The sequence below is a fragment of the Gastrolobium bilobum genome, unplaced genomic scaffold (assembly GCF_033153095.1).
Source record: "Gastrolobium bilobum isolate Gb01-03AN ecotype WA unplaced genomic scaffold, APGP_CSIRO_Gbil_v1 utg62724, whole genome shotgun sequence".
In the NCBI taxonomy this organism is placed as follows: Eukaryota; Viridiplantae; Streptophyta; class Magnoliopsida; order Fabales; family Fabaceae; genus Gastrolobium; species Gastrolobium bilobum.
This window is the reverse complement of record NW_026895149.1, coordinates 84,687-100,184: the sequence shown is the minus strand read 5'-3', so window position 1 is coordinate 100,184 and position 15,498 is coordinate 84,687. Positions and strand designations below refer to the sequence as shown.

Genomic DNA, 15,498 nt, shown 5'->3' with positions numbered 1-15,498 from the left:
TCTACCTTCAAATGGGCTCAAATATTCCATCTCAATCTAAAATCTTAAAACATTTTACTCACGAGTCTTTTCACTTATATGATCTCCTCTTAATTCATTTCTAACCAATGTGAGATTTTTTACTCACACTTAGATTCCAAAATCTAATGTCACGAGTTAACTATTTAAAAAATTTAAACTATTGAGTAAAACACAAATAATTTTATATTTAACAAGTTTCATCTCCATCAAGTGTTTCGGTGGACAATGGGATCTAATGAGAATTGAACAACACATAATCAATAAGTGTTAGAATGAAGTTTCAATTTTCAGTGGGTTTGAAGAAATTAAAAATGAAAGACCTTAACTTTACTATGAAGAATAATAGTAAAAAGCAAAAGGAAAAAAAAAATCAACAATTGCATGAATGGGAAAAAAATGAAAAGGAAAAGGAAGACGCACGAAAGGGGAGATTAATTAGACTTCACATTTAGGAAAGAATTAAAGCTTAATTTCAGTTGGTCATCATCATTATATTAATTATTTCTTTTAAAGAAAATGGATCTCACCACTTATGAGGGTGAGGGTCCTGGCCACAATTATAGGCAAGTTTTGTCAGTTGATTGAATGCTTTAACCCTATCGAATAATAGTATCTTCCACTGCCGGTCAAGATACTCAAATTTTAGATAAACACTAGAATAGTCAAAAGCGTAAGGTCTAATCGGCATGTGCTGATTTAAATGGAATAAGTATTTCCGATTTTTGCAAAGAGGAGCACCGAGTACCCAACATTTGTAAGTACTCCTGAGTGCCCTAACTTTAATTAGCACTGTGAAAATATTTTAATATTATAGTATATAGATATTGGGGATTTTTTAAAATGAACGGGGCCCACTTTTTTAGGGTGTCCTTTTATTATTTTTGGAAAAATATATATTTTTTTTATTTCTCATTTTTTTAAAAATTTCCTTCCACTCACTTTTCTTTTTTACTTTTAGAAAAGGATTATGTGTGGCTGGTCCACTAAAACAAAGCTCATAGATATTGATACGAAGATAGGAGAGTGAGTGGATATTTTAATATTATAGTATGTAGATAGTGATGTGAAGATCAAGCACGGTGGTTTGGAAGGCGAATATACATCCCATATAAATACCCCAACAAGCTACACATTCCACTCCATATCTTTTATCTATTCCCTTCAACTTGCAGCATAATAGTGAAGATGAAGGGCATACGCAATTTTTTGCAAGGGTTGAAACCAGCCATTCTAATGGTGTTTGCGCAGGTTGCATATGCTGCGGTGAATGTGATCTACAAGATTGCCATAGAAGATGGAATGAGCATGAGGGTGGCTACTGCCTATCGCCTCGTTTTTGCATCGGCTTTCACTATCCTCCTTGCTCTTATCTTTGATAGGTCCATGATTGCCTTGCAGCTACTTTTTCTTTCATGTGAATTTTTATAGGAGAATGTCAAATTCGTATATTTGATATAGTTTTTCAAAAATATTTTCGTGTAAAAATAATTTTTAAGAATTGTTTTGCTTAAACAATTCCTCACATAATTTTCATGAGACTAGGGGAAATATTTTCTATATGCATATATTTTACTGAATAAAATGTACAAAGTACATATACATCTACTTTCATGTGGTTACAGTCGAATTGGTTTAAAAAATCATGAATCAAATTGGTTTTATTTATTTATTTTCTTTTCTCTCTATTTTTCTTCCTTATTTATTTTTTTCCTTCTTTTATCTTTACTTTTATTTCTTTTGTTTCTTATTTTTACTTTATTTTATTTTTTAATTATTTATAACTTCTTTTTTTTTCAAATTTGTAGTATTATTTATATTTTTTATTTTTTCCTCAATATTTTCATGTTTTTCATTTGGATTCAGAGCTGGTTCAAAAATAATTTTGAGAGTGTGCAAAAAAATTCACAAAATAATAGTACACTTAAAAAAATTAATTTTAAAAATCAATTCTTGAACCTAAGCAAATTTTTTCTCTTCTTTTCAACCCCCCCGCCCCCCCCCCCCCCCCCCCCCCCCCCCCCCCCCCCCCCCCCCCCCCCCCCCCCAATACTTCTCTTCTTTTATTTATTTAATTACTGTTTTATAGTTTAGAATCTTTTTAAACCTAACTGAACCAAAAATTGGTTTGGGGTAAAAACAGTTTGGTTCTTTGAACAAAATTGATTTAAACCAATTTGATTCAATTTAAAAAAAAATAGTTCAATTCAACTCATGCCCATCCTCTAATGTTAAGTAACATGTACGATGAATATGCATAAGAAATATTATTTCTGTTGTCTCTTGTCGTTGGCTGCCGTCTATGAATCCTGTTATGGACCATGAATGATAATGATTGATGAGGGTCAGAGCAATTTCTAATCAAATAAATCAAAGTGAAATTCAGGTGGATACATAATGGAGGGAAAATAAAAGTGAAGACCAGATAGGGAGAGTGAACTTTTATGCATTATTTGGAAGAGGAAGGGAGAAGGGAATGGAAAAATGACTACCACATTTTTAAAGAGTTGTAAGGGAAGGAAAGGAGACTGAAGTATTTTTCTCAAAACCCAAAATTTATTCCCCTAAAATTGGAGGTAAGAAGATGGAAAATAATTAACTTTTAGTTAAATTACATATTTATTTTGAACTTGTATTATAAAATTAGTGCTATTCTTTTTCACCAATATTTTAAACTACCTCATTTATAAAAACTCCCAGCCTTATATTATATATACTCTTCGCCAAGGTAAATGGACTCTGCCATGTCTTTCTTTTTAAAAATTTAGCATAATTTTTTGAAACGCAATAAAATTATTGCCACATCAGTCGGTGATGGGATTTGTTAAAAATCTTTCGTACCATATAACATCATTTTTTGTGAATATTTTAAACAACTAACATTGTAAATATTATTTTTGGAAAACAGTATTTTGAGAATGTTATTTGATTAGTTTATTTAATTTTTCAAATTCTCAACCAAAGGGTAAAAGGAGAGATAGACATTGTAGCTTCTTTGAACATGAGACTCACGCATTAGATTAACTAGACCAAAATGGTTTTACCTTTTTTCTCCTATATATACAGGAAGAAGAGACCAAAGATTACTCGGAGGGTGCTTTATATGACATTTCTTTGTGGATTATTTGGGTATGCTCCGTAAATTCTTCATCTTATTGGTCATATCATAAGTATTTTCAGGCACTTTATTGTCAAATGATATAAGGTAATTAATTAACAATACTGATGGTCATGCAATATTCCAGGGCAAGTGCATATCTAAACCTTTACCTTGAGGCTCTGGCTTTGACATCAGCAACGTTTGTATTGGCTATGCTCAACCTTGTTCCAGGCATTACCTTTATCATGGGCATATCCTCCGGGTACTAATTTGTTCGTAATAATTTTCTTTCAATTTTCTTCATATACCAATTTGTTTCAACAAAGCTTTGGTTAGTCACGCCACATAGCAAGGTAAAAGTTAAATAATAAAAATTAGTGGAAATTAAAGTTATGCACTCACAATTTATAAAAGTAAATAATAAATAATAGAAATAAGTGGAAATTAAAGATAAGTTTGGCACCCCGATTTTAATTTACTTTTGATTTTGTGTAGATTCGAAAAATTAAATTTGGGATCAGGAGAAGGAAAGGCAAAGGTAATAGGAACAATAACTGGAATTAGCGGGGCAATGCTGTTGACGTTTTTCAAAGGGGTAGAAATTAATTTGTGGTCTTCAAAAATCAACCTTTTGCATCCACATCAAAACGACAATGGTCATATGGCAACACAACATGGTGATTCTGGTAGTAAACTGTGGGGTGTACCATGTGCCCTTGCAAGTTGCTGCTGTTTTTCTTTGTGGTTCATTATTCAGGTCAGCTTATTTCTTATGACCAAAAACAGAGCACACACATGCATGTTCACCAACTTGTTTAATTAGATTCTAGTCATTTTATCTATCAACATACAGATATATTTATGAAAATATGTCGTTTACTTTAAACGGCACAGGCTAAGTTGAATGAAGAATTCCCGTACCCTCATTCAAGTGCAGCTTTAATGTCCACAATGGGAGCGGTACAGGCAACTATTTTTGCTCTCTGTGTTGATAGGGACATGAGCCAATGGAAGCTCGATTACGGTATCAGGCTTTTAGCTGTGATTTATCCGGTATATGCATGCATACTCATAATTAATTTACTAAATCACACTATGATTGAGACTTTGAAATTTAATATGTACACATGATACTTGTTAATTATGCAGGGAATTGTGGTCTCTGGAATAGTGGTGATTGTTTATAACTGGTGCATAAAGATGAGAGGCCCACTATTTGCGTCTATTTTCAATCCTCTACAGCTTCTGCTTGTGGTTATCGCTGCTTATTTGATGTTGGATGAGAAGTTATATTTAGGATGGTACACTTTAATAAATCTTATTTTACCTAAACATATATGTGTACCTATTCATGGTTTTTTTTTTTTTTTTTTTGTTTCTTCCAAATTTTTATGATTTGATTTGATTTAATTTAGTTTGTTTGTACATATATAGTGTGCTTGGAGCAGTGCTGATCGTGTGTGGTCTATACGCGGTGCTTTGGGGTAAGGGAAAAGAAATGAAAAAGAAGACTCATCTCGTTCCATTTGAAATTACAAGAGAGTCCGAAGCTGTTCAGGTTGTTGTTACGTGCACGCCAGTAGATCATGATAAATATGTCCAAAGCTCCCTGAATCAAACTAATACTACCGGGAAGGTTGCTGATGATCACTGAATATTTATCAAAATAGTATGACGTGAAGAATCGGATCACGACATGACGGTGAAAAAGTGAAAATTAGAGTAAAGTTTTTTTTGGATCCTTAACAAAAAAAGATCATTTCTACTTTCGTTCCTTACAAAAAATATTCATATTAGTTTTTTTTAAAGACTAAATTGGATCTTCATTGAAGTTCTGAGAGACCATATTTTCAAAAAACTGAAAATGTAAAATGACCAAAAATTGACTTTTTTTTGTAAGGGACAAAAGTAAGGACCATATTTTTTGTTAAGAACCTAAAAGAGATTTTACTATGAAAATTTAAAATAATAGAGTCGCCATCAAAATTTATTTGAGAAAATATCATAAAAATCCTTTTGGTAAAGAAAATTTGTCTTTGAAAATAGAAATGAATTTGGGAGTCAATTACGAGTAGGGAAGATGTTAACACCCTACAGGAACAATTTAAAAAAACGGTTACCTTAAATTAATTGTGGCAATTATTGGTAAAATTTTAAATATTAGGTTCACCCAAAGAAATAAATAATATTTATTGTTGTGAAAGAAAACTAATTTATAAAAATTTATTTTTGGACATGATGAGATAGTCCCGCTCTGATATATCCCTTGGTACAATAAGAAACTCAAAACTACATCATTTTGTAGAAAACATGTATGTGTTGGTTGATTTTACTTTTAAACGAACTTTTGAAAATTCATTTTGCTCTAAGATTATCATACTATCAAAGTCAAAATGACCCAAGAAAAATTTAGAATTAATAAGATGTCTCAGCTCAGCTAATTCTTTTATTTATTATATTTTGAAACTTTATTTTTGAAATTTTGATAATTATGAAAAAGATCGTAATTATATATGAAAAAAATATTTATACGGCCACTTTAGATAAGGTTATCTACAGTTTTCTCAAAAACTACGTCGTTTTGATTAATGAAGGGTATTTCTATAGTTTTAGATGGATTAATGAAGGGTATTTCAGTAAAATGTATATGATAAAAAAGTAAATAAAATTACTGAAACACCCTTCATTAATTCATCTAAAATTACATAAACACCCTTCATTAATCAAAACGACGTAATTTTTGGATAGCTGTAGATAACTTTATCTAAAGTAGCTGTACAAATATTTACCCCATTATATATTATTAATATTTTTAATTTTAATTTCAAAATATTTATTTTTTAATTACTTCGATTAGATTTGAAGGCTTGGATCATCTATCACGGATAAAATAACCGCAAAGTTAACACCCTAAATAAAAGACGCAAAGTTAATAAGTTGTCATAGCTAAATTAACTAATTATTAAAAAAAAGAAATTCAAACATTTCTGAATTCATTTTTTAATCATTCAATTTCCTCCAAAATAAAAAGTAAAACGTAAGCTGTTGCATAAAAGACCATTTTAAATCTCCAACCAAAAAGGGGGTCATTATATTATTGTTAAAGCTCAACTTAATCTTAAAAAAAAAATTAAAGGAAGCCATCTCGACGTTGGTCTTCCGTAAAATGTAAGCAATATAACAAAAAGATAATGAATGATAAAAAAATAAAAGAAATAATTGAAAAGAAAGAAAAATAACATTATGCCAAAAACTGAAGAAACGATATTGGGTTTCCACTATACTTGACAAAAGGGAAAAGGGCACTTTGAGCCCCTATCCTATAATCGATGACAGAGAAGAAGAAACATAGTTAAATCTGCCATGGTGATGCACGGGTTTGATGAAGATGAGGCTAGCTCCGCCATGTTTTACATGGGAGATGGGTGTTTTCATGGTGAACGATTCTTGACGGTAGCGTTGCAAAGAAGGTAGTGGGAATGGGTCATCGGTTCAATCTATCTTTGAATCACAGTAGTCAGGTTGGTGAGATCTATGGTGGTTTGGGTTAAGGTACATGTTGCTGATGATAAAATAACATTTCTAATGGCATTCACCACAACCAAAACTGATATCTTATACTGCAATAATAAAATATATGCATAATCTATATGAGTTGTAAAGTGAAAAACTTACCTTAATTTGTGCCAAAAATATTAGGAACTTAGAATAAGACCCAGATTCTCTTCCCTTGTGTTGAAATGATTTTTTCTCTTGAAAGTTGTTGATGATCTTTGGACCTCACGTTCAGTATATGTTTAGTCTCTCCCTCTTTTTCTCAAAATCCATTATTTTTTGAAGTGATATTTTTTGAGTGTGTTGGTGAAAGATGAGTGTTGATAGGAGAAGTGTGTTGAGTCTATCAGTGAGTTCTCATGCACCCAAAATGATCCCTCTTAGGTGTTGTTCTCTGTTTATTTTCCTTTTTGTGTTTCTTTCTCAAACATCTTTCTTTCTTCCTTATTTGACTTGTTTCCATTTTTTTGCTTAATTTTTTATGGAGCCTGACCGCATAATCTCTGCACCCAATAGAGGCAGAGGAATCTTGACCCCTTAGAGTTGTCATTATATCATTTTTTTTAATTTATATTCATTTCTTTTTTTCTTTTTGATAGAATAAGAAAAAAAAAATGGTGAATATGTATGATTAATTAAGAGAAATATTAGTCTCTTTTTACATGAGGTAGCTTATCTCATTTTCTCTCACTTCGATTTCTGTACCTCACTTTTTTTTTCTTTTAATGATGGGACCACCTAGTTTTTCTCAACAACATAAGATACTATCTTATGTAAAAGGAGATTAATAAAACCCATTAATTAAAGTGTTTGTCCTTTAATGATTTTAAAATATAGATCTATTTATCTCATATGCAATAGAGATAAGATAAAAAAAATAAAATAAAATAAAATAAAATAATGAACCCCACTACTTTATCTCATGTTGGATGACATAATTATCACATGCAACAGAAACAAGATAGTGAAGTGAACTATTTTTTTAAAAAATAAAAAATAGTGAATTCCACTACTTTGTTTATATTGCATGAGATAATTATCTCATGCAACTTCCCTTTAAAATATGTATAGTTATTTTAAAATGAGTTAAAATTAAAAAAAAAAAATTTCTATCAATTATTTTAAAATTTACAACACTTAAAAAATAAAATTTAATTAAATATATAACAATAAACCAACAATCTTTTCGCAACAAATAAAGGCTATTATTTTTTAAAGAATTGTTAGTTTAGAAAATTCGAAAATCTCATTTTCAAGTAATAACCAGAACTAGAATTCTGTAAAAAGGGATTCTAAATCTATCATAATCTGCTCTAAAATAATTTATTAAGTAACCAATGGTGGATCCAGAAAAAATTATTTTATGTCTGCATATTTAGTGGCTGCCCCCGAAATTTTTTTTTTGTAAAAAAAGTTTAAATCAATGTTTGAACCCGCTCATAATCTAGTTGCTTTCATAACAAGTTGCAGGCAATAGTTTGACCAATTATTTTCTCCCCTAAATCTCACCAATCCTCCGAAACAAATATGAGAATATACTCCAGTACATCCATACATCATCATTCTATTTTATAGTGGTGAATAAAAAAGTCAACACTACCTGTACAGAAGACAAGCAAAATCACAATGAAGGTCTCGTCTCTAAATATTTACTTATTTGAGAATGTTAGACCTGCAATCAATCCTCTTTTTTTATAAAAATGAAAAAGAAAACAAAGGATGAAGAGAGCATGTGAATGAGTAAGTGACAAGGGAGGAAGAATAAGTTTTTTCTCTAATAAATTTGCATTGTTACGTTGTTTTAATTATCTCCGTACGTTGCTAACTAATATAAGAATAAATATCTTTTTTGGTTCCTAACAAAAAATTCAGTCCCTAGTTTAGTCCATTATAAAAAAAAATTAGTCACCTAGTTCCTATGAAATTCAAAGTGGACCCATTTTAGTCTTTTTGAGGGATAATATAGGTCTTTTTTGAATTTGTGAGGGATCACGATTTTAACTAAATTGATCTACTTTAAATTTTTTAGGGACCTCGAGACTAGGGGTGTAAATGGGCTGGGCTAGGCTGAGCTTTGGCTTAAATAAGCAAGGTCTGTGTAAAAAGTATTGGGTATGGCCTGACCTATTAACCTGTGTAGGTCCCAAATTACAAGTCTAGCCTGACCTATATTTAAAAAATAAAAGCCTAGGCCTGTTAGCCTGTTTAAGCCTATTAAACATTCAACAATTAAAAGAATAACTAAAATAATATTATTTTATTATTCAAAATTATTAAAATAATAATTTTATTTATTATAATTTAAAAAATTAATATGATGATATAGGCCGGTCTGTAGGCTTATAGGTTAGACATGTACAAAAAAGCCTATGGCCTATTTTCTAAATATGTATTTTTAAAAGGCTAGGCTTATTCTATTTTACTATTTGTAATAGGCTAAGCCTGACTTAATATAGGCTAGGCCGTAGGCCTCTGTAGGCCGGCCTAGCTCATTTACACCCATACTCGAGACTAATTTTTTTTGTAAGGGACTAAAATGTGGACCATGTTTTTTGTTAGGGACTTAAAAAAGTATTTACTCCTAATATATATATTGAAACAAGAGACAAATAAGGACCTGCAACCAAGAAAAAAAAAACTGAAATAAAAATTTTGTCCGCAGTCGCCGGTGAAGGTAACTGAGAGAGTAAAAAAACTCGAAGGATTTACATGAGTGATAAAAGAAATAAATTATAATGACGTATGTAGTGTTATATTTTGAAGATAATAAGTATTTAAATCCCTTTATTATTTGCATAATTTTTATTTTTTCACTATTTATTGATGTGAATCTTTATAGAGGAGAGATATTCTTATTATCAAAATCTTCTACTATCAACTCACTATCTATCTAATCATCATTGGATCAATATTTTTTCTTTTTTCAAAAACTTTTTAGCATTCTCTCTCTTTGATTCAATGCTGATTAGATAGGTAGTAAATTAGTAGTAGAAAATTTTAGTACTAAGAATATCCTTCCTCATGTTTATATATGTGGAATGTTGTGGATTCATGTTCACTTCTGCCATTGCCTGTGTATTTGTTTCTTCTATTATTTTATCCCGTCAGTCAATGAGCTACATATTTAAATTGCATAAAAAAAGTTTCACAACCAAGTGTGTTTTATGGAGTTGTGGATATCTCTCAATCGATTAAGTGTTCTGACCTTATAATATATTGATGTGATTCGTATTTTGTATAAATTAACCAATTTATACCTCTTCGTAAAATAATCCGGATTATTTTGTTCTCATCTAGACACAGGCGTTCGTTAGTTCCTTTGTCAACTATTCAAAATAAATTATTGTGTGCAGCACAGGAAATTTTCAATTATATAGCTGTTTTTGCAAGCTGCTAGCTAGCCACAAACACAAACGCCTTTATTCTGTGATCTTTGTTGTATATTTCATAACACTTTTTTGTATACTTTTTCTTCAGTACACATAAGGCAACGATAGAATCTAAGGAGTAGTCTACTAGAACTTTACAGATGCCTGGGAATTTGCCATGAGGCAAGTCTAAATCATGGTGTGGAATTCGCTTCCTTTTTACTTTTTCTTCTCATAAAAAAGCAATCGTGGGACATCTTGTCTTATTGATGGTTAGAATACTAAGCACACTTGTATCAAAAAGAGAGAGAATAATAAGCACAATTCATTCAGTTATAGTAGGGGTGAAGAGAAATTAAGGTAGACGTTTAAGTTCGATGTCCCCATAAAATAAGAAAAGAATATAATATATATATATATATATATATATATATATATATATATATATATATACAAGAACGATTTAGGATACACAGCTTCGCTAGCAAGCAGTCAAATTAACTTTGTATCAAAAAAAAAAAAAGTTAAAGTAACACACAAAAGGAAACCAGAATCAAGCACGCTGAGTTTCTGGTAAAGTACACTCAAAAGTAGGGCTGTGCATGGATCAAGTCGGGTCAGGTTTTTGTCTGGCTCGACCTAACTTAGTTTTTATAGGTCAGTTATTTTGATTTGATTTCATACCTAAGGACAGGTTAGCTAGTTCATTTATGGAATGATCGCAATCGCAATTAATTTGTTTTCGTCTATAGGTGTTCATGCGCCAGTTGCTTTATCAAACGATCAAAATATATTATTAGGTAACGCACTGGAAGTTTTCAAAATATTATTAGCTAGATAGTCACACACTCTACACCATGCCTTTATTCTGTGATCTTGCAGATCTCATTGCACTTACACTTTTAATGATTTTAATGATTGTATGTTACCTTGTTCATGCAATCCTCTGTATAATCAGTGTATGTAATACACACACAGGACAATAACACACTGTCTTTCCTGTGTAACACTAATTTTCATTATTGTATTAGCATAGGATCTTAAAAAAAGAAATTGAAGATGAGAAGCCAACAGAGATTCCGTGTCTTGAAGATTTTATGACTTTAGAATCATATTGAGCAACAAAACTTTTTCTGTTGGATAAGATGGATCATGGATGAATAAGAATACTACAAATACTAATAGAGTTAATATACTAAAAATAAGAATAAGACAATGTTCTAAACCACTGTTTTTTTTTCATTAAAAAAATAGTTAATATACTTTTGACATTTATTAATATCCACTCTTCAATTTCAATTTGTGAATGTCCATATTATTTAAATAATATATATTGTATAGAATTTTTTTTTTTTTTTTTTTTTTTGGTAATATTGTATAGAAATTTTGATTACTCAACAACTCTAATATCTAATATGTCGATTGGTTATAGATTTTTCCGTGACTATGGGATTAAAGCAGTGTTATTAAACTCGGTCCATCATGCATCGACTTGATTGGGGTACTAGATCACTTTGAAGTTATTGTAGAAGAATATATTAGTAAATAAAATTACAAAAAAAAATTAAAATGAGTTCTACATTTTTTTTAACAAGATGAAACAATTTTAGTTTTTTGATTTTTTTTTTAAATGCATGACCCGACCAGATCATTGAGCCACCGAGTCATTGGGTGGCTGATTTTATTCGAATTTTGACCGGAATGATGCCTGACCGGTCAAATATTTGACCCGAACTGATCTGATGACCGATTCGCCGAATTTCGGATCGACCCAGCCGGGTCGGGCCAGATTTTACTGGATTAAAGGTCAAATAGTCCCCCCAAATAATTATGCACCGGCACATCTCTTTTAGTCTTATGTAGTATTAAACAACTTGTAAGTTGAATTTTTTAAATTAGTTTATTTTATGCTTCTTTTAATAACAAAGATTTAACATTATTGCTGTGTTAAGAACCGTGGTTGCATAATTGTTAAAAAAAATAAACCGACCCGTCTCACAAGTTAAATGAATTAGCTTGTTTAACCCATATGCTAATTAATGAATCAAGTTAAAATTACAATGCTAATATTTTTGAAGATCAACCTATTTATATTTAACTGGTAAATAGGTTAACCAGAATAAGTTGTCGGTGGGTCCGTGAGAAATGTTCTTCTCAAAGGAATTTTTCATGAAATACATATCCACACGATTTGTCCGTGTTTTAAGAAGCAATTCATATTTATTGCAGGTAAGTGATTCTTATTAGAGTTTGTTGCAGATAAGTGACCAATTTGATCTCTGAAAGATATTCTTGATGTGTTTTTAATTCCTGATATTTTGTTATGTAGTAACAAATTTTGGTAAAGTGCGAATAGAAGTGCTCACATGAAACGTAATAAAGAGGTTTGTTTTAGTGATACGGGTGTACATGACCCCTTCTAAAACTAGTAAAGGACAAGCTCTCTCAGAGAATTTGTAAAGAAGTGAGGAATTGAAAGGGAAGCACAATTTTTTTAAAAAAAAAAAAGGGGATCACCCAAAAATAATGGTCCCTAATCACTTTAAAAAATTCCCACAAGAGATTTGTTTAAGTATTGCGGATGTACATGGTATCCTTCTAAAAATAGTAATGGACAAGGAAGTGAGAGGGATTTTTTAAAGAAGTAAAGGGATTGCGAGGGAAGCATATTTTTCCAAAAAAACAAAGAGGGATTACTCAAAAATAATGATCCCGGATCAGTTTAAAAATTCCCGTAATAAAGGAGACGTGTACGTAACATGTCAAATCAGCTCTTCCATTAAGATTTTTCAAAGATCAACTTATTGTAAGAATAACGTGTCAAACCACTCACGCCAAGTTCACTTTCTGGCTCCAATGCAATTAAGATGGACATAGAAGAAAGAGCGGTGAACAGATTCACAACGTTTCATGCTTGCACTTGCACTTTACTGTACAATATCGTTATCAGCACTTGTTCCACTCCTTTTTTCATTGTCCAATCTTTTCATTCTTCAACATTTCACCTAATGCAGCTACCTATGTACCTTTATCCTCTCTCTCTCTTTTGTTTGTGTAACGTATCAATAACTTACGTAACTTATTTTGAAGTATTAATTTATTTTTATGCTTATTCTATTGAAGTTGAGAGAAAACTTCGAACTCTTCATTACTCAAAGGTTTAGAATACAATCGATAAAAAGAAATGCACTATACAAAATAACATTTATACATGCTTTGATGAATAACTTGATGAATAATTGATGAATAACAAACTGCATTCATTCTGTTATGGTTAGTTGGCATAATGCAACTGTTATCTGACGTGAAAACTGAATTAGTTGGATTGTGTCTATTATGTGAAGATCGTGGGCCTTTGTTGTCTGGGTTTGGATTTGAGCTTATCCTCATTACCCCCTATCCTATTACCCCCCCCCCCCCCCCCCCCGCGCCAAGTTGGACCGTGAATGTTAATGAGGCTCAACTTGAAGAGAGCATTGTGAAAAGCTGCTGGAGGAAGAGACTTGGTGAACATGTCGACCAACTGGTCAGAGGATGTCACTGGGAGTAGACGCGGAAGACCTGAGTGAAGCTTCTCGCGAGTAATGTGACAGTCGATTTAGACGTGTTTGGAGCGCTCGTGAAAGGCAGGATTATAGGCAAGATAAATGGCCGATTTGTTGTCGCAGAAAACAGAAGCTGGTTTAAGCCATAGAAAATGCAGATCATGAAACAAATGTTGAAGCCATTGGAGTTCACAGGTGAGGGTGGCAAGAGCTCGATACTCCGCTTCAGATGAGGAGAGAGAAACTGTAGATTGCTTCTTCGTTTTCCAGGCAACCAGAGAGGAACCAACAAATATGCAGAAACCAGAAGTTGACCAGCGAGTGTCAGGGCAACATGCCCAGTCAGAGTTAGCAAAGGCACGAACCAGAATATCTGGAGACGAAGGGAAGAAAAGTCCGGAGGCTGGGGCTCCCTTTAAGTATTTAAGGATACAAAGTGTAGCTTGATGATGAGAATCACGAGGACAAGAGACAAACTGAGAAAGCTGTTGAACAGCGAAGCATATATTTGGTCTTGTCGTTGTCAAATAAAGTAAGTGTCCAACTAAACGACGATAAGAGAACTCATCGTTCAGAGGAGACCCAGTGGTGCGACTGAGCCGAGAAGAAGGCTCCATGGGAGTAGAACTGGGCTTGGTTGCTAGCATTCCCATATCAGAGAGAATCTACAATGCATATTTGCGTTGGTTGAGATGAATGCCATGTGAAGTGCGAGAAACTTCAAGGCCTAGAAAATAACGCAGAGGACCAAGATCCTTTATTCTGAATTTCTCGTGGAGAAAAGCTTTCACCCATGTGATCTCAGATGGGGAATTACCATAAAGTACAACATCATCGACATAGACAAAAGTACTGTGAATGAAGATCCAATATGTCGAGTAAACATGGAATGGTCTGCATTTCCTTGTATATAACCAAGAGACAGAAGAGCCTCAGACAATTTAATGTACGATTGGCGGCTCGCCTGTTTGAGGCCATAAAGAGACTTATTTAGACGACAAGCTTGTCTGGGCTTGGATGTATGTAAACCTGGAGGAATCATGATATACACCTCCTCACTAAGATCACCGTGAAGAAATGCGTTATCTAAGTCCAATTGCTTCAAAATCCATCCTTTGGCAGCTGCAATACTAAGCAGAACGCGAATGGAGGTGAGTTTGGCAACTGGGAAAAGGTATCGAAAAAATCAACCCCTTCTTGTTGTGTAAATCCTTTGCCACTAATCGGGCCTTGTGTCGCTCAATTTCACCATTGGAACGGTACTTGATCTTGTATACCCACTTGCATCCTATGGGTGTTTTGTCAGGTGGCAAATCAACAATGGTCCAAGTATCATTCTTGGCAATGCACTCAGTTCTACATCCATAGCTTGCCTCCATTCCTGTGATTGAATAGCTTGGGAAAAAGAAGTTGGTTCTGTGTGTGTAGTGATGTTAAGACAAAAAAATTTATATGATGGTGCACAAGAGGAATATGACAGTACATTGGACAGTGGATAAAAGACAGAAGGTGATATGAAGTTACCTGGAAGAGATTGCGAGATGTGAGCAGCAGAAGAGGGATTGAAGTGGTAATCGATAAGATAGCCAGGAGTTGAACTGATTCGTGATGATATGCGTGGAGCAGCAGCTGTTGGAGCAGTAACTGTTGTGGTGATGGCTGATGAATATGGAGGTAATGGAGCAGTAATAGAGGAATCCTCAGTATCTTCTGGACTTGGTGATGCAGTGTGAGTTGCTGGAGGTTGATTTGGTGGACATAAGGGTCGAGTGTTTAAGGAATGAATAGGTGGATAGTCAAGGTCAAAGGTATTTGGTTGCTGAGTGTCAGATAATGCAGGATCAGGTAAGTGGTATGAATTGGATAGTAAAGTGTTGGGCACAAAAGGAAAACAGTGTTCATGAAATATAAC

The 15,498-nt window shown here is 32.7% G+C and overlaps 1 protein-coding gene across 1 annotated transcript; it reads left to right on the top strand.

Annotated features, from left to right (window-relative positions):
• Positions 1-1,206: 1,206 nt before the first annotated feature.
• On the top strand, positions 1,207-4,772 carry LOC133295955 (WAT1-related protein At1g68170-like). The gene is made up of 7 exons (XM_061494898.1): positions 1,207-1,400; positions 3,085-3,147; positions 3,264-3,380; positions 3,614-3,875; positions 4,013-4,171; positions 4,268-4,419; positions 4,553-4,772. Exons 1-7 carry the CDS (start codon positions 1,207-1,209, stop codon positions 4,770-4,772), a joined length of 1,167 nt encoding a protein of 388 aa, XP_061350882.1.
• The last annotated feature ends 10,726 nt before the right edge of the window (positions 4,773-15,498 follow it).